The 26,082-nt window shown below is 50.8% G+C and overlaps 1 protein-coding gene across 1 annotated transcript in view; it reads right to left on the bottom strand.

Annotated features, from left to right (window-relative positions):
- Positions 1 to 680: 680 nt before the first annotated feature.
- WNT3A (Wnt family member 3A) overlaps positions 681 to 26,082 on the bottom strand; it is a gene marked incomplete at both ends in the record, with an annotated part of 46,799 nt that continues 21,397 nt past the window's right edge. Inside the window, 2 exons of the mRNA XM_079702259.1 lie at positions 681 to 1,160; positions 6,736 to 7,001. Coding sequence (XP_079558385.1) covers positions 681 to 1,160; positions 6,736 to 7,001 — 746 coding nt within the window. The remainder of the gene's footprint in view (positions 1,161 to 6,735; positions 7,002 to 26,082) is intronic.

Raw genomic sequence — 26,082 nt, 5'->3', positions numbered from 1 at the left:
GCACCTTTCCGGGGCCTGGGTGACAGTAGGACGCCACTGGAAAGAAGGCCTGGGTGTCTGATGCCCAGCACAGGGCAGCCAGGACAGAGCCAGGCCTCGTGTTCCAGGCCCTTTCTCAGCCTACTGCCGTCAGGCCCTGTCTCCTTCACCCAAGCCCAGGTGGTTCTTGCGGTTCTGCAGAGCAAAGGCTCTCCCTGATAGGGTTCCTGGTTGAGAGCGTTGGTAGGTATCAGACTGAGGAAGGAGTGCCACAGGCCTCCAGGCACCTGAATCGTGGTAGGATGGGCCTCAGACCTTAGTGGGAGGGGTAAGGGGACAAGATGCCCCCCACAGGTTCTCCACAGCTCGTTCTGCCAGGAGATACTGCTCTACACGACGAGGTCAGGTGGAGGGAAACATGTGGTCTTCGGAGGAAGGTAATGGCAGGCTAAATCCCCACCCCTGGAGCCCCGCCCCCAGAGAGGACCCCGCCACCCTCCAGGAGCCCCATCCCTGGAGTTTCACCCCAGGAAGGGCCCCACACCTGTCGGGAAGAACTGCATCCCCCTCATGAGCCTCACCCCTGCCCTACCACGGAGGACCCCGCCACCCTCCAGGAGCTCCATCCCAGAGCCCCGCCCCATCCATGGAGCAGTCCCCCCGCCGCCGCAGGGAGGACCCCCAGCCCGGTGCGGCGCTCGCTACTTGCAGGTGTGCACGTCGTAGATGCGCGCGCACTCCTGGCAGCTCACGTAGCAGCACCAGTGGAAAACGCAGTGGCACTTCTCCCTGCGCCGCTCGGTGCGCGCGTTGTGGCCGCGACCGCAGCACAGCAGGTCGCAGCCGTCTATGCCGTGCGAGCTCACGTTGCAGGTGCGGTCGCGCGTGCCGAAGGATCCCGTCTCGGGGTTGGGCTCACAGAAGTTGGGCGAGGCCTCGTAGTAGACCAGGTCGCGCTCTGTGGGCACCTTGAAGTAGGTGTAGCGTGGCCGCAGGGTCTCCACCCAGCCGCGCGACTCGCGGTGCTTCTCCACCACCATCTCCGAGGCGCTGTCATACTTGTCCTTGAGGAAGTCACCAATGGCACGGAAGTCGGGCTGCGACCACCAGCAGGTCTTCACCTCACAGCTGCCCGAGAGCCCATGGCACTTGCACTTGAGGTGCATGTGGCTGGCGATGGCCTGCAGGAGCGCACGAGCAGGGGCGTCAGGGCAGGCCCTCAGCCTCCCCACCTCCCCGTACGTAGGGTGGCTGTACTCCTTGCCTGTAGTCCCCCTCCACTCACCTGGCAAACCCAGTCCCCCCACGTGCTCCATAAAGCTCCGGGACTCCCAGGTGGAGCAGATGCCCCCTCCCAGCACCACCCTTCCGTGTGGTGCTGCAGTTTCTTGTGCCATGTGGCTCCCCTGGTAGACCCAAGATCCCTGGAGGGCAGGGCCTGGGAGGCCCCCTCCTGGGCTGGGTCCACTTCTAGGCTATCTATGTTGAGTGAAGGAAAGAAGGGACTGTAACGTGTGATACGTAAGTGCCGGGGTGTAGGAGGGAAGTCGTTCATTCTGACTGGGGAAACCCAAGACCTCCGTCTAGAAGAGATGTACATGGGCTGGGTGGCAAGGCTAGGGGCTGACCTGAGCACGGATAATGGTAGTGGCTTGAGCAGGGTACCTTCAGGGCCCAGGAAGCTGGTTTTATCAGATTGTAGGGGAGTTGCTGAGGATTGTGTGTTTCTCCTGTGGGCATCCCAACGTCAGGTTGTCTTCCCTTCTCTCTTTGGGGGAAGGAGTGGGGCTGGGGGTGAAAGGTCCTGTGGCATAATCAGAACTAAGGCTGAACTGGCCACTCTGATGGGCACTGGCCACATGGGACGTCCTGAGATGCGGCTGGTGGTCCAAATTGAGAAGTGCTGTTAAGTGCAAACCACATGCTGGGTCATACTAAGTCCCCAGACTTCGTAAAGGAAGAGGATGTAAAATATCTCATTCAAAATTTTCATATTGATTTTTGCATTATTGCAATAACATGTTGGCTATATTGGGTTAAATAAAATTCATTATTAAAACAAATTTCACCTGTTTCCTTTTAAAATGTGTCTACTAGAAATCGATAAATCTAAGGCTTCATGTGGGCTCTGTGTCCAGATGCTGCCTCTACCCTGTCCCCCTCTGCCTGCTCTTTCTTCAACCCTTCCCTCTCACACTGGCACTTTTTAAGGAGCATCTGTACATTACATTCCCCCACCGCAGTCCAGTTCTGTCTAATCGCCATTCTCTTCTCTTGTGTGACCAAGCTTTTCCAGAGAGGAGCTGCCACTTCCCATCTCTGCCTCCTCAGTCTCTTGTTTTAGTTTTACTTTTGATCAAAGTTATATATGCACATACTTTGAAAAGTCCAAGAGTTCCTAAGACCTATTCAGAAAAACAGGAGTTCTGTCCCCACACTCTCATTCACAGCACTTTCCTGACCACTTGAGGCAGCACCTTGTACCTCGACACCTCTGATAAGATGCTTGTCTTGCTACTTCTTGATTTTTCAGTGTTTGGCATTGTCTATGGGCCTCTCACCATGGAGGTCCTACGGGACCTCACTCCACAACTCTGATGCACACTTTTCCCACCCCCCTTCCTACACTAAAATCTATAGCATAATTCCAGTTAGATCAAAATTTAGTGCTGACAGTATTGGGGCTGTGGTAAATGTCATACTTAGTTGAGCCACGTGCCATGATAGCTTTTCCTTTTCTACAAAACGTTTTGTTGTTGCTGTTTTTAATGTACTTATCACAGGTTCAGTCTCACTAACTCCTTTCGTTGTCTAAATATTCTCTTCAAGACTTTCAAACACACCAGCTGATCTATGGATTTCATCTTCTTGGAGACATCTTTTTCAAAGGCCTTCTGGTAAATTTTGTGAAATGTGTATGTCTGAAAACAAATCTTTTCTACTTAAAGTTGAAAAGATGATTTAGCTGGGTATAAAAGTCTTGGCTTAAAATATTTCCCCCTCTCAGGATTCTGAAAGCATTACTCTATTTTATTCTAGCTGTCACTGTTGTTCTTAGAAACTCTGATGACATTTTGATTCTTAATCCTTTGCATGAAACCAAAGCGTTTTCTGGGAAGCTTGGAAGGCTTTTCTGTGTCATAGGCTGTGAATTTCACAGCAAATTTTGATGTGGGTCTTCCCTTTTCTTGTGCTAATCACTTATGGGGCCTGTTTTGTCTGAACTTCTGCTCTTCAGCCCTGGGAACCTTCTTGTCTTATTTCTTTACCAAATTCCTCATCTTCATGTTCATCATTGTCTTTCTTGGACAGATCCTCCATATGTTCTATTCTTTCCTATTTTCCACCTCCTTGTCTTTTTTTCTCTACTTTGTGGGAAGGGTGTCTCAACTATCTTCTAACCTTTCTGTTGAGAGTTTTGTTTTTGCTGTCCTATTTTTAATCTCTAAGAGCTTCTTTTTTCCCCTGAATGTTCTTTTAAATTAACATCCTGTTCCAGTTTTATGGATTCAGCGTTTTATCTCTCTGGGGATACTGATGGTTTTTTGAAGTTTTCATCTCTCTTTATAATGTCTGTTTCCCATAAGTTTGGGGTTTTTTTTCTTTATTTTGGTCTTTACCTTTGTGGTTGCTGGAGGCCTTCCTCAGATGTTCAGTGATCCTTGGCTGCCTGCTCATATTTGAAAGTGGGGTGCCAAAAATCTTGTTGGAACCTCCTGTACATGGGAGGGACTCATCTACTTGGGCCCTCACTGTAGAGTTATCTGGCCACATTGCTTTTGGGGGAACCCCCACCTCAATATCTTCAAGTTTCTTCGCTTGGGTTGGTCTGATTCTCAGGGGAGGATCTTCCATTTTCCTGCCTAGAGCATAATCAAGCTTCACTGTGGCACTAGGATATTAGGAAGACAAATGTGTATGTAGACAGACTACTTTCACTTGGGTAGCCTCACCCTCAGCAGTCCAGACACCTTCTGCTTTACCCTTTTAAGGGAATAAGCCTCCAGACTTCTGCCATGGTGGTGGAGGGGTGCTGTCTGGATGCAAGAGGTTGGATAGAAGAGCTGGTATGTTAAAAAGTGCTTTTAAAATAGACTTTAAAATGAAAATGCAGCTCAGCATACACACTTTTTCCCCAGACCAGCAAATGACCAGTCTTTCTGTTTTCAGCTCCATATCTATCTCTACTTCTCAAGATATCTGATACTAGAAATTTCTTGGTTGATTCTCAGAGTTCTCTACTGGCTTAAGATTCAGCTTTCTTGAGTGTACTAAGATATTGAGTATTCATCTATCTGCTTTTTGTTTTAAAAATTTTGTTGCCATTGTCACCTTTTCTGTTTTCCATGTTCTCAGTAGTTTATTTATGTATCTTAAAATTAATTCATTGTCACTTTAGTGGAGTTCTAGGAAAATGCAGAGGAAAATATTTGTATTTTGTTTGTCATCTTTAACTGGAAACTCCCATTCATTCTTCAGGTCTACAATTTCTATGGGATTCTTTCCCAAATCTTACATTTTAGTTTTGTGAACATAAGTAAGCATATTTTTTCTCATAATCTATGTCTAATAATTCCAGTATTTGAGTCCCATTTCTGTTTTTTTTTGTTGTTGTTGTTTTGTTTTGTTTTGTTGATTATCACTCATTTAACAGGTTATCTTTGATTATGTGTTGAACACTGTGTTTGAAAAGTTTTTTGTAGAAAAAAAATTCAGCCTAGCATAAGGTTATCATCCTCCAAAGAGGATTTATCTGCTTTCTCCAGGTACATGGGGATACAAGCAATTTGGGATCGCCTTAATCCATTCAGTCTAGAGATTTTACTAGCCTGTACATGTGCATAAGGGCTTGTCTACTTCTGATCTTCCTTTACTCCTCAGGATCCCAGCCTAAACTGAGGAATTTTTTCCTAGACATAGCACCTTTGGTGGGCCCCTTTTAGCTCTGTGAGGCTGCTGGAATTGCAGCTCAGCATATGCACTTTTTTCCCAGACCAGCAAATGATCCCTGGACAAAAGCTGCCCTAGGCACCAGGTTCAGAGTCTTGTCTTCTCCTGGACTTTGGACTGCTAATTCCTCACTATATGGTTAGTTATTTGACACTTAACAATTATTTTATGGAAGTGTAATATACATGCAAAAGTTTATATATCATAAGCATGGAATATGACAAAATTTCATAAATTACCAGCCTCAGAACACCAGCTCCTCAGAAACTCCCACCATGCTCTGTTACAGTTGTTACACTCTCCCCTCTCCAGGGCATATATTCTAATAGCATCTCCTTGATGACTAATGATATTGATCACCTTTTCACATATTTATTGGACATTTCTAGATTTTCTTCTGTGAAGTGGCTTTCCATTTTTCAGCCAACTTTTCTATTGGGTTATCAGTCTTTTTGTTCTTTTTAAACTATATCTTTCATATACTTGTTGGGTATATATATTGTGAACATCTCCTCCTGTGTGGATTGCCTTTTCAGTTTCATGGTGGTGTCTTTTTATAAATTTTAATATAGTCCACATTATTACATTTTTCTTTCATTGTGAGTGCTTTTTTGGCCTGTTTAGGAAATCTTTGCCTACTCCAAGGTCACAGAGATGTTCTTCTATGTTTTCTTCTAAACATTCTTTGTTTAATCTTTCCCATTTGGAAATGGGCAATTGATTTTTTTACATGATGTGAGGTAGGGGTCAAGATTAATTTTTTTCCACATTGTTATCCAATTGACTGAGCACCATTTATTGAAAAGACCATTTCCCCCTCTGCTGCACTATCTTCCCTGTGATAAATCAGGTAACTTATACAGGTGAGTATTCTATACTTTTAAAGGGTACTTTTTACATTTCTTCCTACATTTGTACCTGTCTTTAGCCGGAAGATTAATGTGAGTCACCTAGTTCCCTGTTGCTGGAAGTTAAGTGTTCACTCTTCAGCTCTCTGCAGTGCCCTGGTTCCACTGGCCAAGGCCAGGGCCAACTCTGCTGAACACTTTTCAGTCCCTACACATATCACTTCCTATCAGCAGTCCCCCAGTGAACCTCTGACTAAGTTCACTAAGCCCCGTTTTCAGAAGGGCTCACAAAGCCCTGTACAGCTTGGTCTCTGCCAGCCTTTCCACCCCCCAAATCTTTTTCTTCCTCTGTTCTCCATATTCTACCTGGACTAACTCACATGCATTCTTTTACCTCTGAGCTACCCAGAGGCTCTCCTGGCTTCCCTTCACCTAGATAACTGCCAATTATTCTGCTTGTCTCCACTCACCACCTCTGCGAGAAGTCTTTTTTGAGACTCCAGCCTGGGTCTGACCTCTCCACTATGTCCAGATCACCTTGTGTGTGTGCATTTCTTCATCATAGAACTTACCACACTGTGGTGTAGCAGCCTGGCTGTCTCCCTCCCTGGATGTGCAGAAGCTCCTGCAGGGCAGGCCTTTCTCCCATCCCTCCTTCCTTGTGACCCCAGTGCACAGGTGGACCTGCCATACTGTGGGAATGCCCTAGACCTCGTGGAGCAACTGGACAGCCCTGTGTTTCAGACACCGCTGGGCAGGAGGTGAGCAGACCCCCAGCCTGGCCACCATATACATCCCTCCCACAGCCCACCACCCTGCCTACACCATGCCATACTCCTCAAGGGACCAGGGCACATACCCTTCTCAGAAAGCTTCTATTTCCCAGGGACCCGCAGGGGTGTGGTCTCAGGGCTCTCGGGTTCACAACCCAGGATGGGGGCGGGGGCCGCGGACGTACCTGGCGCCCAGCTTCATTGTTGTGGCGGTTCATGGCGGAGCGAGCGTCTGGTCGGTTCTCCCGCGCGTCTGCGAACTCCCGAGACACCATCCCTCCGAACTCGATGTCCTCACTGCAGCCGCCCCACTTCCAGCCCTCACCGGGAGAGCCCTGGTGGCGGCTGCTGCAGCCGCAGATGGCAGCGGAGCCCTCGGCGCACGAGCGTGTCACAGCGAAGGCTACGCCAGCGGAGGCGATGGCGTGCACGAAGGCGGACTCCCGGGTGGCTGCGGAAAGAGGCGACGTGGTTGGCAGGACCCGGCAGGGCTGAGGTGGAGGGACTGGCGTGGGGGCGTGGCTGTCTCTTCCCGGGCTGGGTCCTGGGTACTCACAGTGGGCGTGGGGTGCTAGACTCGCAGCCCGGGAACCGCGGTACAGTCATCGGAGTCGGGGAGGTAGGGTTGCGGTGGGACAGGAGCGCGCGTCCCCGAGGGAGGACCCAAGGAGGAGGGAGAGCTTCCCCAAAGAAAGTATACGGAGGGCTAAGGAGCCCGAGGCAAGATGCTGGACATAACTTGTCATGGAGAACAGCAATGACGGCTGAAATCAGAAAGTCAGATCATAACCAGTGCTGGTGAGGATGTGGAGAAATCAGAACGCTGTACACTGCTGGCTGGAAGGAAACTGGTGCTGCCCCTTGGAAATGGGTTTGGCAGCTTCTTGAAAACATACACCTACCCTATGACCTGGTCATTCACCTCTGAGGTATTTACCCTGGAGGAAACCTGTGTCCCTGCAAAGACCAGGAAGCAAATGCCACTGCAGCTTTATTTGTAATAGCCCCAAACTGGCAGCTCCAAAATGTCCATCAACAGGTGAATGGATGAAAACTTGTGGCATAAAATAAATAAGTCGTGGGTATGTGATGTGCAGATGGTGACTAGAGTTAATAATATTGTATATTGGAAAGTTAAGAGCGTAGATCTTAAAAGTTCTCATAAGAAAAAATCTTGTAACTGTGTGGGGTAATAGATGTTAACTAAACTTATTGTGGTGATCGTTTCACAATATTTACAAACATTGAATCATTATGCTGTACACCTAAACTAATATAATGTTATATGCCAATTATATTTCAATTAAAAATTGTGGCACATCCATGAAATGGAATTCTATTTAGCATACCAGGAAAGAGAGCATGGATGAATCTCAAAGCAATCATGCGGATTGATTAAAAAGCATACAAAAAAGGGTCCTTCTAGTGTCCCACCAGCCCATGGTGGAGCCCCCGTGCCCGGATGTCCTGGTTGGAAGCTTCCCACAGCCCTGCCCAGGTCATGGCTCCTGGTCCACATGCTGCCCACTTGTGCCTCTTTTTCTGCCTGCACACCCTTCCCCTCTTCCACTCCGGACACCAGGTACTGAGAGGCCCAGCTGAAGGGCTGCCTCTTCTGGAACCTTCCGAAGGTCAGTGCCTCCATTTGCACCTCGCCTCCTGCTGGCCCCACATGCTTGGGTCTGGAACTGAATGCCTGCCAGGAACTGCATCCAGGCTGCCTCTGACCTGGTATTGGAGCTGCTGCCTGCATGCAGCCTTCTCTTTCTACACATGGAGAAAACGAGTCAGGGGATGTAGCACTGGTTTTCAGAATGCCAGTGGGGGATGGCTGGAGCTTGGGAAGGAAAAGCTGGTGGGGCCGAACGGGGTGAGACAGGCATGTGAGGGAGTTAAGGGAGGCCTGCCTTGGCGAGGCCAGCTGCAGGGGGTCGCTGGGTGTGGGAGGCCTAGCCTGACCCTGGTAGACAGAAGCCTAAAGGAGCTGGTCTCAAAGGGCAGGCAGGAAATCGACAAAGGAAAAGCAGGGGGCAGGGGTATTCTGCATGGGGAGGCCCACAAGGGCAGGGCCTCAGGTGGGGAGGGGTTGGGCTGGCAGGACCAGAGGGAAGTACAGGGCATGCAGGGGACAGCCTGGAATTTGCAGAGGCTGGACTTCCAGCCAGGCTTCCCCAGACGGGATGAATGAATGCATCATGCCTCCTGAGTGTGTGTAAATATTTCTTCAAGGGCACCAAGCCACGATCCGCTCCAGGTGGAGGACAAGGGCCTGGGGGTGCTCTGGGTCCTGTGTGAGCTGATAGGACTCACTCCTCGACTCGCCATTCCACATGTGTGTGTGGGAGTAGCTGCTGTTTGCCAAGCCCTGCTGGAGAAACATCAGGGAGCAAGATGACCTCGTGGAGCTTACCTGCTGATTAGCAGGAATTTTAAAATCCTAGGTTAAAAAAAATGCTATGGGCTGTGGAGTGAGCAGGAGAGATGTAGGAACAGGACCAACTAGGACCTTCTGTGCCAGGCAAGGGGTGTGTGCCCTGTTGTGTCCCTGAGCTCCTCGTGGGCAGAGGCCCCACTGCGGGCCTGGACACTGCTAGGGCTCCAAATGGCTACAGGAGAGTTATCAAAGGGGGCTGCTGTCTCCTCACCCCACATCAGTGCCCTGGAGGCTTTTTTCCTGGGAGGGGGAGGGACAGGTGGGTTTCACCCTGGGGAGTGAGTAGAAGGTTCGGGTTGCTCCCCACACTTCCTCCAGCTGCATGGTCTCGCCTGCTTCCAGGTTTGCATCTGAACAAGTGTGTCCCAAAGCTCAGGTGGCAGAGGCAGGAAAATGGTAAGATAGAGTTCCAGCCGGCAATGTGCACACACTCAGACTCATTCACACAGCTTTGCACACATCCACACACACCTGCCACTGAAAAGAGCACATTCACTCCTATACCAAGAACACACAGTGTGAGATGTGTCTGAGGAAGTGCCCTCTGCACGAGCCTCCCGATAGCTGTCAGGCCCCACCCTGCTTTTGGTGACTCTGTGGATTTGCCAACAGTTCGGGATGGTCCTCTGCAGGCCCTGGCCAACCTGTGTACTCCCCATGTTTTGCCCAGAGCAGACCTGGACTCTTGCTGCTTTCTGGAAACTCCCACGTGGTAAACACCCAGCCACAAACCCAGAAAGGGACTCCCCATTTCTTCCCTGTCAGCCTCCCACTGACAGCTTGGTTGGGGACTGCCCAAGTCTGAAGGCTGCTCTGGCCTCCCGAATTGGCCCTGGCCCATCCTGCGTCTCCTGGCTCTTCACCATGAGTCCAGCCCGCAGTGTTTCCCAGTTGCACCAGAAGAGGTGCCTAGTTGGGACAGGCACCTCCAGCTTCCAGCTTCCCCCACCCATCCACACACATGTAACACACACACACACACTCTCACTCTCTCACCAATATATGTATGCACACACCCCCACAGACACACACGTAGGCACACACTGTTACACAGGTATGCACGCACATGTCCATACACACACTTACACATACTGTAGGAGGAGCGCTTTGTCCAGCGCCCACCTGGCCCTGCCCAGCCCTTCTCCAGTTCTTGCCACTGTGTCCTTGCTCGGCTCACACACAGGCTGACTCTTCCCCACCTCCTGCCCTCTCAGCCCTGTCTACCGCTCCCTGGCCTCCAGCCACACTCAGCCCTCGTCCTTCCCTTGGGTTCTTCCCAACTGCTTCTCTGCTCATGTGCATCTGCCATGTCCCCATCCCTGCTCTTTGAGGCACAGGCCAGGGTCCTGACCCTGCAGTCTGGGTTCGGTCCACGCCTGGCCCTGGAGCCCTTGGGCTCCCCAGGTACTTCAGGAGCACCCTCTTACATCCATTCTGCCTGAAAGCTCCCTGAGCTGGGGGCTGTGTCCTGTTCACCTTTTGTTTCTAACCTGGAGTCCCAGCCCATCCCACAGATGGTTGTTGGGGAGTGAGAGCCTGGTCAGAGGAGAGGGCCTGGGCCCTGGGCTGGGGCAGGGAGTCCAGGAGGGTCTGAGCCCACCTGGGAAGGACTACCCCATGGGACTTGGCTCTCTGCCCCTCTCTACTCAGCTTCTCCTTGAATGAATTCAAGACAGCTCCCCTCACTGTTCCCTTTCCCAAAGGCCTGCCAGGCAGCTGCCTCCTCAAGACACTTGAAGCCCCTGCCCCGTTTTCCTTTTATAATACAACTGATTAGTCACAGGCCAGCCTAGAGCCACCTTCTGCTGACTCCAAGCACCATGAATAAACAACTGCATGGGCACAGACCCCTTTCCTTTTTGTCCCTCCACTCAGAAGAGCCCCTGCCCTTATTTTGTCTTCTCAAGGACTCAGGTTGTCCCCCACCTCCAACTCCTCAGAGGGTGGGCTCAGATCCTGATTCTCACCCTTCCAGGGCCCTGGCCTGGTATCTGCCCTCCTGCCCATGTAATGACCCTGGGTTAGGGTCTGTGAGTTGGTGGCCTGGGGGTTCCTTACCACCCCTCCCAGGGCAGGGTAGAGCCAGTATGTCCTGGGCATTCCTGGAACCCACTGCACGCTCTCTGGTGGCCCTTCTCAAGACTCAGATTCTCCAAGCCTTGAATATGCTCCCCCAGCTCCCTCTGAGTCTGCGCCCTGAGGGCCCAGGGCTGGTTCCTACAGGAGGATCCTGCCTCTGTCTCTGCCTCCGCTGTGCCCCTCCTAACTTCCCCTTCTCCAGCTTCTGAGATAAGGGGAGAGAAAGCAGGCCTGGGGCTTTGCTCTGCCCTGAACAGGGCTCAGAGATCTCTGCTTATCGAGCTCAGGTAAACAGTCCAGGGCTGCCAGACACACTTGAGGGGAAGGGTGTGTGGGGGTTGGGAGGGGTGTTCCCCCTTGAACTTGGAGGAAAAAGAACTCATTCCTGCCCTGCTCTGTCACCAACTAGCTGTGTGACCCTGCACACTTCTCTTTCCTTTGGGGGCCTCAATTTCCTCTTCTGCTAAATGAAGAGAGTGCCTCCTCACAAATAAAGTCCCGGGGGCCAAGGACACCCTGGAGCCGGCCTTTAAATTGCTCACGAGGAAAAGAAGCCTTTACAAAGACCACGAGCCAGAAAAACTTGAGGTGGTTCATTCTGGCAAAGAAAGTTCCTTTTAAAATTGAAGACACGGGTCTTTAAGTAGTTCCCCGAGATACTGATCAATCACAAAGGGAAAAACTGAAACTCTGCATTGGAGAAATCTGACAGACCCTGCCTTACCAGAGAAATTGGGGTTGCGGTCACCAGCAACTGGACAGAAGACGGATGGATGCCACGTGCCTCCTAAGACGAGGCCCCCACCAGGACATTCCACCTCCTTTGAGACATTCTAACCAAAGAATCGTAACTTGCATCTAATTACCAGGAAACATCAGACAAACCAAACCCAAACGCCTAACCAAGCTCCTCCCAGTCTCAAGGGCATGAAGGGTAGGGCTGGGCTGGGCTGGGCTTAGGGACCTGGGATGGGATCCTGGACAGATAAGGGACATTGGTGGAAAATTGGGTGAAATCTGGGGAAAGTCTGGGTTTAGTTAGTAGGGACGGATCTTAGTTTTGATGGATCTGGCTGGGTTTGTGTGATGTCAGCACTGGGGAGGCCTAGGAAGAGATCTGGACTCCTGCAGTATTTCTGTAAGTATACAATTATTTCCAAAGAAAAAGTTAAAACACATCCTGAGACTGTGCAGAAGGAAGACCCCCTGAATGCCCAGATGGCATCCCAGAGTGGTGGGGCTTTTAACCCAGGAATCCATGGGCAGGCTTTAGGGGGTTCTGAACCCTGCCAAAATCATGAGCTGGAATTCCAGGGCATGTCTGAAAACTCATGTGTTTTTCTGAATAGATTGCTTTTATCAGATTTCCACAGGGGTTTGAACCAAGAAGGTCATGACTGACTGGCTGGAGTAGCCTGAGTTTACAGAGGAAGGGGGACAGGGCTCCCCTAAGGTCATGGGTGGGCAGGCACAACCAGGGCTCAGACCAGGGTCTGAAGCCCAGCAGCTGCCCCAGTTACAGCAAAGTTTTTAGCCACAGACAGCAGCCTTGTCAGAGATTATACAACACAGGCAGCTAGGGAGGGGGAGAGAGAACCATCCTGCCTGTGGGAAGAGAATTGCATCTTGAAGATGAGATTGGAAATACCTCTGTCACCAGTAAAATGTCTTCTTTTGAATGGGCTATGGCAGGTCAAGAGAGGAGGAGGGGACACGGGCTCTGAGAGGGGGCTGCTTAAGGACCAATGTTGTCAATTTACCAAGTTGCTGCGGTAGAGCCTGCATGAGCTTTTTGAGCTCTCTCAGTCCTGCTCTGTTCCAGCCCAGGACTCTTAACCCACACTGAAATTAGGGCTTGGGAGAAGGAAGAAGAAAGGGAATCTTGTAACAAAGTCTTTCTGTAAGACAAGCGTCTTCCATTGAGAAAACCATCTTCCCCAGAAACTTGATGTTGTCTCATTAGCAATTATTTATTGAGTTCATGCAAAGTATCAGTGATATACCCTTCCTTTCATTCTTCTACCACCATCTAGCCATCCATCCATCTACAATCCACCCATCCATCCATTTATTCTTCTACCATCCATCCATCCATCCATCCACCCATCCAGGACCTGAGACCCTATAATGAGCCATACACTAGGAATATAAAATAAGTAAGATGCAAGGTACCCATTCTCAAGAACCAAGGTAAGAAGTCTGCAAGAAAGTGGATTGCTGCTCTATCTGATGAAATGTCTAACAACCCAGGCTTTCTGAAAGGTTGAAGGAGCTACCTGTTCTTGCGGTAATCAAGCATAAACTGGATGACCCACTGTTAGGTGGAGGGAATCCCTGCACTGGGAAGGAGGAGGGTGAACCAGAGGAATCCTTGCATTCCTTTAGTGGGAGGCCCTGCTATTGCAAGTCAGGTTCCTTGCTTTGGGCTGTGCTGAGTCACCTGCCTTTGGGAGCTTACAGTTTATGATGAAGAGAGTAAGGGGAACAAGGACACACAGTAGGCTTGGCAATGTGAGCTCTGGGGCAGGCCCGGGATGGATGGGTGGCTGAATGGATGGATGGTGGATGGGTGAATGGATGAATGAATGGGTGGATGGTGGAGAGTGGGTGGGTGGGTGAGTGGCTGGATGGATGTGTGGCGGTGGACAGAGGATAGTGGGTGGATGTTGGCTGGATGATGGATTGATGGAAGGGTGGATGAATTGTGGATGGATGGAAGGGTAGAGGTAGAGTCTGGGGCAGGTGAAGGAGTACTATATGGCGAGAGCTGGGAGTCTGGGGGAGGGCAGGGGGCGTCGCCTGGCAGGGCTGCATCATCACTGAGGCCAGCCCAGCCCTGGGTACGGGGGTTGAGTGTCACATGTGAGATGGGCTTTGGCAGTTACTTCACTTCCCTGGGTCTCAGAACTTTAGAACTAGAGGGATTTTAACAAATCCTGTCTCCAGATTTGGATTCCATAGGCTTGGCAAGTACTAGAAATTACTTGGGGACTGAAATAGGACTGCAAAATGTTGTTACTTTTTTGAGAGAATAAGACACATAAGAAATGACTGTCATAATTTCAGAAAAGGACCTTTTAACATTAAAAAAGGATACAGTTCCAAAGTCCTATATGCTGAAGAAAGTTCAAAAAAATTATTCCAAGGGCCTCGCCTTTCACATTTCACCATGAAGCTGGTGGTTGGCAACTACTTATTGAGCACTGACTGTGCTCTAAGTGGACAAGAAGGTTGCAGCCTCTGTCCCAGAGCTGATTTTCCCTCTGGGAGATTACCCAGAAGGCCCTTTTATCAGGGATTGATAGGAAAGCACCGCCCAGAGGCCTCCCTGCCCTGGGCCCTGCACATCTTTTTATAACTGCTGAGAAGACTGGTCCAGACAGAAAGAGAGGGCTCCTCTCTGCTGAGCCACCACCATGGGCCCTGCAGGCCCTCTCAGTCCCAATGATGTGTGAAGGCTTAAAATGGGTCAGCCCCGGTCCCAGGCTGCCCAACAGTGAGTAACGAGCCCAGACAGGGGTCGCAGAAGAGGGTCCTGCACCCCACAGCAGTGGGTCCCATGATCACCAGGCTGTTTCAGTAGCTGCAGCTTTCGGGAGGTGAAGGGCCCACCTTCCCTGCTGGGCTCCATACTTCACAGCCACAGGGAGTGAGGAGAGGCCCACCTGTCCTCTCCTGGAAGGGGAAGGCTATGGAGGCCTGATACCAGATGAGAAGGAGGAGATGGCTGAGGGCTCCTGGGATAAGCCCGTTGGCCTGAGGGGGCGCTGGAGCGCTTTTCGGAGGATAGAGTGTGACTCCTGGCAGTGAAAGTTCCTGGAAGGGGATTGTGGTTCAAATTCGACCGCTGACCAATGAGATCAAGCTCCTGGGTGTTCTATCTGTGGAGTTCACCCAGTGGACCCTTTGAGAAGCTCTGCAGGTAACCAGGTGCCCCAGCAGTGGTCACTGCAGACCTACCAGTAGACCCAGGCCCACTGTTCTGGGTGGGGGGTGTCTATATCTGTAAGGAGTCCTCTGGTGATTCTGATGCATCCCTGAGCTGAACTCAGGCTCCATTATGGTCTCAGATGCCTAAGCCCACTCCTCTGGAAGTTGGCCAGACCCAGGAGGTGTTTAGGAGGGAGGTCCCAGGACAGGATTCTGCAGGGGGAGGGGAGGAGTTTACTGTGGCAAGGGTGTCTCTGACACACTCCCCCCCATTAGAGGGACATGGAGGTGGCTAACACGGAGGGTCTCACATACTCTCCCTGCTCTGGGCTCCTGCAGTGGGCTGTGCATCTCTGGCCTGGCTCCTATGTGAAGTGAGGCCCTGGGTCACTGGGGCCTGGCTGCTATCATCTGGTGGCTGGGTGGGGATTCAGCCTGGGGCAGGGTGGGCTGTGACCTCCTCCTTGGGAACTGTAGGACCTGCCTGTCAAAGCCTCCTCCTGGCTGAGTTCTGGCCTGAGGCACAGCCCTCTCTCTCCTGGGCGCGCCTGCCCCGTGGTCCCTGGAGACCTGGGGCTCCACTACTTCCCTGGGCAGTGTTGACTTTTGGGTCAGACTCCCTGCCTTGGTGCTGGGGTTGGTCAGCAGAGAGGGTGCAGCCCTAAGGCAGGCTCCCTTGTCTCCATGGAGAACCCCTCTCCCCTGTCAGGACCATGGCTGCAACCACAATCACCTGCCCAGGGTGGGGAGTCCTGGACCCCAGCCCCAACACTCTACTGCCCTGCAGGGAAGCTTCTCTCTCGCCAGGTATGTGAGGAGAATCCCCCATCCTACAGGCTTGTCCCCACTCAGCTGGGGGCCCTCTGTGAGTCTTCCCTGGCATTCCAGGGGAGGAGTTCTTTGTGGCAGCTGCCGGTGCTCACAGTTGGACAGGACTACAGAGAGGCCAGGTCAGGGCAAATGGCTCCTGTGGGCCCTGAGCCTCCATGGGAGCCTCTGTGGGGGCCTCTCTCTGCTCCCACCTGCCCACAGAGCATCACTGGCAGGACACAGAGAGAACTCAGCGCTCTCACTCATGCCGCATCCTTAGCACACACTCAAGGGCAGCGACTGTGGCTCCCTCTCAGGCACCACTCAGCCTCCTTGGGCCAGGCCTGGGCCTCTGCACACCTGGCAGGTGAGAGGCTGTAGGAGCGGGAGGATGCAGAGAGGCAGGTCCGGGGATGGCCACCCTCCAAAAGACGAGCAAGTCCTGCAGTGCCTGTGCAAGTGCAGAGAGGTCAGCAAATGCTCTGTGTCTGTCTCCCTGGCCCATGAAGGCCTCAAGGGCACTTTTAGAGCATTCAGAGGTTGGCACCTCTTCCCCCTAACAATGCCCCAACATGAGGGAAGGAGAGATGGGAGACTGGCCTGAGCCTCTAGCCGGCAGTTTGCTCCCTTCCCACACAGCCCACCTTCCTTGGTCTCAGAGCTAGCGGGGCGGCCAGGAGGGGGTGTCGCAATGGGCAATGGCATTTGGTAATCCCGTTGGCCCGTCCTGCACAAAGCATGGAGCCACCTGAGAGCGGAATGCAGCTTGCGCCCCGCTAGAGCTGCGGCCCCTGACACTGCCCGGCCGCCAGCACGGCCGGCGTCCTGATTACCTGCTGGGGCTAATGAATCTGGCTTTGTGAGCCACTGTCACGCCGCGTTAGGCCCACAATGGCTCTCGATATTTTATATGAATTTCCCCCCTCGTCGGCGATTAGGCCATAGCAAGCCAGTCATAGCAACCGGGAGGTATGCGCAGCCCAGGGGCCTGGGGCGTGAGGGGAGCTCGCTATTCACACGCTTTAACACAGCACTCCCGAGGGCGTGTGAATCGCCAGCAGCATTTTCACTTTTCTCTTGTGCTTAATCTTGTCGTCGTCGTGGGGATATTGTTTTCTGAGCCGGGCGCGGCAGGGTGTCGCCGGGGTCTCTCCTGGCCCCTTTACACACACCCCCAACTGGGGAGAGTTAATGATATACGGGGGAGGCCGCAGAGACAGCCGGAGCTCCCCAGCCACCGTGAACCGAAACACTTTCCGATGAGGGTCAGGGGTTGCAACCTGGATTCAGGGATGCCGGTTCCCTCAAGGGCCCCTTCTTCTCTCTGACCCCTCCTGAGCCCTGTGGCTTGTGCCGTCCTGGCTGTCCTGCCCCGGCCCCGTGCCTGCACGCCGGCCCTCCGCAGATCAAGCCGGGACACACAGGGAGGTGGACAGACCACCCCCTGGAGCCTGGCCAAGGGAAGGGGCTCTGCTGGGGAGGGGACAGGCCGTGCTGTCCCCCCTCCTGATCCTCCCCAGCCCAACCCCCAAGGAGAATGGGGAAGAAGGCAGGCAGACATGGGTGCTTGTCCCAGGGCTGTCCAAGGGCACGGGCGGAGGGTTGCAAGGGGATGAGCACTGTCTGGGAAGCCAGAGAAGGCAACAGGCACCCGGAACACACTTGCGGAGACCTTGATTGACACCCACAGACCCTGCCCCTAGGTAACTAACCAGGACTCTGACATGATGTGCTTTGAGGGGGTCATCCAGGGCCCCCAACTCAGCTGCCCAATGGATGAGGTCCAAGTGCAGACCCCACAGTGAGAGTCGGCCCACTTCTACCAGCAGCAAGGCTCCCTCTGCCAATGGGGATGCCCCACCTGGAATGCAGATGTGCAGGCCCTGTGTCCTCCAGGTCCTGAGACCCCCGAAGGGAGCTTTGGAGGCACATATGCTGGAATCAGAGGCAGGGTTGAGTGGCTCCCCCAGTCTCTTCTTTAGGGAAGCCATTGTAGCCCAGGCTTGGGGGTGCCTGGGAAGGCCACTGCCAAGGGCACTATACCGAGGGCACTAAACTAGTGGATGGACACAGGCTGAGGCCCAGTTTCCAGAGGTCATTGATGATGAAGCTGGGGACCATGCCCCACCTGTTCGTGCTGACGTGCTGGGACACCAGTGGGAGAGGCATCAAGGGTCCTGCTTCCCACTGTGGATGACTCACCTCTTTATGGCCCCTTCCATTTCTGTAAGTTGCAAATGCCCCACCCAGCTGAGACCCAGGTCCCCCCAAAGTCACGTGCCTCCCACAAACCCATTGGCCTGGACCTTGGACCGGCTGCACCCACTGTGCTTCCCTAGGGGCATGGCCCTGGCTGGGCTTCCTCCAGGAGTGTCGCCAAGGCACTGAGGTCTGGGACCTGCCTTCCCTGCCTTTGGGCCTCCCCACTCCTTTACCTCACTGGGGGTCAAGAGTGGGTGTCAGGCAGCTCTCAGGGAAAGCAGGCGCTCCAGGTGTCCAGGGGCCTGCCTGGAGGGACAGATAAGCCACACTCGTGTGCCAGCCTTCATGCACTCAAAATTCTTCAAATACTTTCTGGCTAATGCAGGTTCCATGGTTCTGCTGCTGTGGAAAGTGAGGGTGGAGGGTACTTCTTCCGAGCCCGGGCTCACCTCTGTCACCCAACCCCACATTCCTCGGTGGCAGCTTCTCAGGGGTCCACCTGGCCCACCCAGCCCCCAGCCCCCAGCCCCCGGCCAGGCAGATGGTGGTTTGTGTGTGTGTGTGTGTGTGTGTGAGCTGGAAGCAGTAGGTATGAGCACACGCTCTTTCCCTCTTATCCTCACCCCACACGCACACACTCGCACACCTCCACACAGGGCTGGGGCCCTCTGCTCAGCTGACAGTGTTAAGCTTTGTTCAACTAGGCCGCCTCAGCAGGGGTGGTCAAGCACCCCACGGACCTTGCCACAAAGCCTGAGTGACCTCTGACACGATTAGGGTCGCCCTGACCCTAATCCAATCAGATTGATTACTGTGAGTGTGGCCCGGTGGCCAGGCGGGGGCCTCCACAATGGCCTCCCAGAGCTGGCCTCTCTCTGGGGCTCCTGGCAGGCTCCTTCCTCCTGGGCCATTCAGCTCTGCGCCACAATGAATCCGGCCATTTCTCAGCCCCGTGGCAAGCGATGGGGGAGAGAAGGCTTCCTCTTTCCCATTAGACCAAGTGGTGAGGGCGTACGGAAGCTGAGATGACTTCCATCCAGCTGAAAATGGAGGAGGGAGGGAGGAGCAGAGATCACGTCGGGGGAGGGGGGACCAGAGGGGGCAAATGGCAGAGGAAGGAGCATGGGCATACAGGAGTGGACACGCAGGGGAGAACATGGGGGAGAGTGGACACGGGGGAGAGAGGACAAGAGGGGAGAGTGGACATGGGAAGGGTGGATATGGGGGCAGAGGGACTGGGACACCAAGGCCACATGAGGGTCCCAGAGGCCTGATGGAGTCTTGGTTCCCCTTGAGAGGCTTTCAAGGAAGTGAGGGAGTGCAGAGGAAGAGGGGGAACTCCCTGGCCCCCAGCCCAGAAGCTAGTGACTTGTCTGTTCCTTGGGGCAGGCCCTGGGTACCTGCAGGGGCTGTTCTCACCTGGAGAGCCCCTACAGACACCCTCCCCCCCACCACAGGCTGGCCCAGCCCCTTCTTTGTGCCTCAGTTTCTTTAACTTGTAACCATAGTGCTGGCTCATGAGATGGGTGCTAGGATTCAGTTTACTGCTGTGTGTAAAACACTTCACACATGGCTCCAAAAGCACTGTATACATGTTTTAAAGAAAGAGAGAAAACCCTTTAAGATCCAGCTCAGATGCCCCCCTCCCCAGGGAAACCTGCCCATGCCCATGTGGGCACCCTCAGGCATATGTGCTCATCCTTCAGTCACTCACTCAGCGCATCCTTATAAAGCACCCATTCTGTGCCAGAGCAAACCTTGGTACTGCCCTGTGTGCCTGCTGTGTGAACCTGCTGCACATGGCAGGGGGCCCCACACCAGACCTGAGATCACCCTGCAGGGCTCAGCTTTTGTCCCGGGAGAGTGATGTTGAGGTTGGAGGCGGGAAACTAGGAGCTGCTCTGGAGGCCAGGAGCTGTCCCCCAGGTAGTTCCTGTGGGCTGAGAGCCAAAGATAAGAAGGATCTGGAGAGGATGAGGATTGCAAAAATGGGGCCCACAAAGACTGACCCCATTTCAGACTATGGAGTCCAGTGAGGGGCAGGTACAGGCAGCTCTGGACTGGCAGGGAAGGTCCATCTACAATGGCAATGTTGGAAAAGTCTCCTGGGAGGGAGCATGGCTGCTGTGGCACCCCGCTGTGGGTAACCCAGAAGGGAGTATGGGCAGGGGTCAAGAGGCAGGCCTCAGGGCCTCCACAGCTGTCCTGACTAAGGTGCTTGTGTGTTTGACCATAGCTGGAAGACTGCGGGTTTGGAGCTGAGCAGGATCCTATGTCTGAACGTGCAGAAAAGGGATGAAGCCTGTGGGCCTGTGAGGGTGATGCTGTGCCCCAGGGGTCTCCAAGGCAGGTTCACATATCCCTACGGGTGCGTAGGTCAGCATGGGCGATTCCAAGGCAACCTCGCTGGCACTGTTGCTTCTTCTCCCACCTCCCCTTCTAGGACCACCCATCTCCCACTTGACCCATGAAGAGACTCCCAGTTTTCCTGGCACATGTGCAGCCCTGGCACCATCTATAAAGACTGGGACACCAAGCTCTGTGTAAATCAGGTGTTTCCAATTTCTTGTTTCAGAATGAAAGAGGACCCAATTGAATGATGAGCTGACAAATTTTTAAAACTTTTTGATAATATATCACTGTGAGATTTTTGGCACAGGTAACTCAGAAAAAATTCAAAGAATCAAGAGACATTATATCAAAACTCTCCCCTTTTATCTGTTTATTTTTCTGAAGGATGATCCTCATGCCTAGATCTTTAAATTTTAAGAACAGAATGGGCCCCGAAAGCTGTTCCTCTAAGATCAGGAAGAAATCAGGGGCACCTGCTCTGCTCACTGCTATTCACCATTTCCTGGAGGCTCCAGCCAGGGCAACTGAGCAAGAAAAAAACAAATAAATAGTGTCCAGACAGGAGAAAACTGTCTCTATTAGCAAATGACATGAAAATTCTAAGGAATGCATGAAACATCTATTAGAATTGATAAACCTTCAGCAAGGTTATAGAGTATGAGATCAATATTTGAAAATCAACCATGTTGCTATACACTAGCAATGAACAATGCAAAAATGAGATTAAGAAAAGAGTTCTATTTATAATAGCATCAAAAAGAAAAAAATGCTTAGGAATAAATAGAAGATTTGTATGCTAAAAACTGCAAAATGTCATTGAAAGATGTTAAAGACTTAAATCAATGGAAAGACATTCCATGTTTATGAATCAGAAGACTTCAAATTGTTAAGATGGCAATATTCCTCTAAGTGACCTGCAGATTCAATGCAATCTCTAAAAAACCAAGTGTTTTTTTTTTTTTTTTTTGCAGAAATTGATGAGCTGATCCTAAAATCCCTATTAGGAGCCCCAAAAAGCTGAAACAAGCTTGGAAAAGCAGAACATAGTTGGAGGACTCACACTTCCCTGTTTTCAAACTTACTGCAGGGCCACAGAAGTCAAGACAGTGTGGCCTGGGCATAGGACAGACATGTGAACCAATGGGGTAGAAGAGAGCCCAGAAATAAATCCACATTTCCTTTTCTGGTTCCAGGTGGGGCCTGACCCCACCTGACACAGCCTTCCTCCACCACCAGGATGGCAGCCGTTTTAGGTGTACAGACTTCTGCCTTTTTCCCGAAATCCCTGACGTTTCTTCTTACTTAGGAAAGTGGGAACCCTAGACACCCCCATCAGGCTCTGGAGCCAGGAACCCAGATGGCACTATGATCCTGTCTGGGCCCTCCCGGGCACGGTGAAATTGATGGGCATACCTCCCTGACCATGGCACAGCATGGGACCCTGCACCACACACACACTACACACCACACACACACGTACATAAATGCACACGTGTACTACACACAAATATGCACATGCACAAACGTGAACACATACGTGTTCAAACACACAGGTACACACTCGTACACATGCATACACATGCACACACACAACCCACAGATGACCCTACGTGCACAGGCACCACACACACAATCATGCACATGTATATGCATGCACACACACACTTGCACACACTCACACACACATGCCCCCACACTCAATGTGTCACATCAACCTGTGGCCCTAACTTCTCCCACACATGTCAGTGGCCATCCCCGCAGGAGCTGATGCGTAATTACTCCAGCCAGTAGCTCTGTGAAGTTGGCCGAGTGGCAATTATTCTCCCATTTTATAGATGGGGACGCTAATGCTCCAGGAAGTGAGCTGACTTGCTGGTCAAGGTCACATGGCATGACTCTCCCCTGCCCCTTCCTGCCCCTAGAGAATACAGACCAACCTTGAGGGGCATGACCATGACTGCCTGATGTTGGAGAGTCCCGACCCCTTGAACAAACACCACCAGGCCCCACCTGCCCTTAATGCAATGCTCAGTTGCACTCTCAGGGCCTCTGCCTACAGTATGCCAGCAGTCTCAGGGCCTGGCATGTCTTCCTCCCAGACATCTTTTGTTCTTCCTTCCTCTTCATTCTGGCTGCCAGGTCTGAGCAAGGCCATTTGTTCCTCCCATACGTACAGGCCACGTGCTGGCACGACAGACAGGGCAGCTGGGGTGGACCTCACAGTACTCATGGGGTGGTTGATAGATGTGATGGTAAAGGACTGAGGACAACGGGGAGCAAGATGTGATATTGGGTGATGGGGATAGAGAGGGTCAGCATGGGGGATGCTACATGACACAGGAGACAAGGTGGCATTTAGAAGGAGACTGAGAGGAATGGGCAGGGAATCACACACAAGGCAGAGAAAAGAGCAATGGCAGAGGGATATGCAAAAACAAAGGTGGAGATAGAACTGTACTCAGTGTTTGGGAGGCAGTCAAGAGGCCAGTGGGGCTGGAGAGGGGCACAGCGAGGATGAAGAGGAGGAGGGAGAAGAGGCAGCTGGGCCAGAGGATTCGAGAGAGCTGGGAGCCCTGGAGGGCCCAAGTGAAGGAGGGGTGTGGTTGACACAGCTCTTTTGGCCTCAGGGACATTGGGAATGGGACTGAGCGGTTGTATAGGAGCCACTTTGATCATGCAGGGTGTCAGGGTGGCTGGGCTTGGTGGTAAATGGTTGGATTCAGGAATGACTCTGAAGGTACTGCTGATGGGACTTGCAACGGAGAGGAATCATGGGTGACTCCAAGTAACAGAAGGATGGGGCTGCCCTTTACAACATAGGAAATCAGGTGTGTGGAAGAGGTGGTACATGGCCTTGGCCATCCTGTCACCAGTGCCCCTTGGGACTACAGGGCCCCCAGCAGATCTTTGCTGATGTGACCCGCCCTACCTCTGTCCTAGTAGCCTTCCTTTGGCATCCTCTCTTCTTATGTCTTCTATGGCCTACTCTCGCTACTGACAGCATGTTCAGCTGTGGCCCCTGGAGACCCACCTCAGCCATCAAATCTCTATTGGCCCATCCTAGATTGGATGGCAGTTCCATAGGTGGCCATACCAATGAATGTCCCATCCTTAATGCTCATTTCCCAAGGTGACCTTAACATGCTATCAGGGTGGAGTCTGTGTCCCCTACCCTAAAATTTGGGTGGGCCTTTGTAACTGCCTTGACTGACAGAATGTGGCACTGCTCAGCCTTTGAGGCTAGGTCTCAAAAGATGATACAAAGTGGCATCAGCAAAATGGCAGAGTGGGGGCCTTTTTCTTGTTGCTGTTGTTATCCCAGGATATTAAGGAAATCTCTGTGAAACCACTAGCTGACTCTAAGCTAAAGAAACAGACTTCAGAGAACCACACAAGACATAGAATGCAGTAATTAAAAATAGTTTAGAAAAGGCACTAAACAATCAAGCAACAACAACCCATAGTAACAACAACAACCGACCCTGAAGAGGAAGAAGAATCTAATTTCCTGAGTTACCATATTATAATATTCAAAAACTACACATTGCAACAAAACATTACTAGGCATGCAAAGAAACAAGAAAGTATGGCCCATCCATAGGAAAAAGAAAATTAAATTAACAGAAACTATCTCTGAGGAAGCACAAATACTGAGCATACTAGAAAATGACTCTAAATCAACTGTCCTAAATGTTCTCAAAGAGATAAAGGAAACCAGGAGGAAAATGTCTCAACAAAGAGAGACTGTCAATAAAGAGCCAGAAATTATAAACAGAATCCAAATAAAATTTGTGGAGCTGAAAAGTACAATAACTGAAATGAAATGTTCACTTGAAGTTTTCAACAGAGTTGAGCAGGCAAAAGAAAGAATCAGTGAACTTGAAGATAGTTTAACTGAAATTATACAGTCTGAGGAGAAGGAAGAAAAAAGAATGAAGAAAAATGAACAGACCTGTGGGACAACATCAAATGTAGCAACAAACACATTGTGGGAGTCCCAGAAGAAGACGATAGAGAGAAAGGAGCAGAAAGAATATATTTAAAGAAATAATGGTCAAAAGTTCTAAATTTGATTTAAAAAAAGCCTCGAACACTCAAGATACTCCCAAGAAGCTCAACAAACTTCAAGTTGGATAAACATAGAGAGCTTCACACTGAGACATTTTAATCAAACTATCAAATGGTAGAGACAAAGAGAGAATCTTGAAAGCAGCAAGAAAGAAGTTATTCATCATGTAAAAAGGATCCTCAATAAGACTAACAGTCAATTTCTCATCAGAGACCAATGAGGCCAGAAGGCAGTGGGATGATATATTTAAAGTGATGAAAGAAAAACACTGTCAACCAAGAATTCTACATCTGGCAAAACTATCTTTCAAAAATGAAGGACTAACCTAGATGAAATGGAGAAAGTCCTAGAAATACACAAACCAGCAAAACTGACTCAAGAAGAAATAGAAAATCTGAACAGACCTATAACAAGTAAAGAGATTGAATTAGAAATGAAAAACCTCCCAGCAAAGAAGAACTTCACTGGTGAATTGTACCAAACATTTAAAGAGGAGTCAACACCAATCATTCTCAAACTGTTACCAAAAAATGGAAAAGGAGGGGACACTTCCTACCTCATTCTATGAGGTCAGCATCATCCTGATACCAAAACCAGACAAAGGCACTACAAGAAAAGAAACTACGGGCTAATATTCCTTATGAATATTGATGCAAAAGTCCTCAAAAAAATACTTGCAAACTAAATCCTCCAGCATATTAGAAGGATTATATACTATGACCAAGAGGGGTTTATCCCAAGAATGCAATGGATGAAAATCAACCAGTAATAATATGCCACATTAATAGAATGAAGGTGAAACCACGTGATCATCTTAATTGATTCAGAAAAAGCAGTTGATGTAATCTAACACCCTTTTCATGATACAAACACTCAACAGATTAGGAATAGAAGGGAATTTCCTCAACCTGATAAAGGGCAGTTATGAAAATCCCACAGCTAACATCATATATTCAATGATGAGAGACTGAAAGCTTTCCCCCTGATATCAGGAAGAAGACAAGGGGTGCCCACTCTCACCGCTCCTATTCAACATAGTACTGAAAGTGCTAGCCAGAGCAATTAGGCAAGAAAAAGAAATAAAAGGATTCCAAATTGGAAAGCAAGAAGCAAAAATGTTTCTATTCACAGATGACATGATCTCATGATGTCATCATGAGATCCTAAAGAATCCACACAAAACTCTTAGAGCTAATGAAAAAATTAAGCAAATTTGCAGAATACAGGATCAAAACACAAAAATCAATTGTACTTCTATACATAATCAGTGAAAAATGTGAAAAGGAAATTAATAAAACAATATTTCATTTATAATAGCATCAAAAAGAATAAAAATGCTTAGGAATGCATTAACCAAAGATGTACAAGACTTGTTCACTAAAAACTACAAAATACTGCTGAAAAATTAAGGAAGACCTAAATAAGTGGAAGACATCCCATGTTCATGGATTAGAGGACTTAATACTGTTAAGATGGTAATTCTTCTCAAAGATTCAATGCAATCTCCATAAAAAAGTGAGAGAGTGGTGTGGACATATATACACTACCAAATGTAAAACTGATAGCTAGTGGGAAGCAGCTGCATAGCACAGGGAGATCAGCTCAGTGCTTTGTGACCACCTAGAGGGGTGGGATAGGGAGGATGGGAGGGAGGGA

This window comes from Hyperoodon ampullatus (assembly GCF_949752795.1).
Source record: "Hyperoodon ampullatus genome assembly, chromosome: 4".
NCBI classification, from domain to species: domain Eukaryota; kingdom Metazoa; phylum Chordata; class Mammalia; order Artiodactyla; family Ziphiidae; genus Hyperoodon; species Hyperoodon ampullatus.
This window is presented reverse-complemented; position numbering and strand designations above follow the sequence as displayed.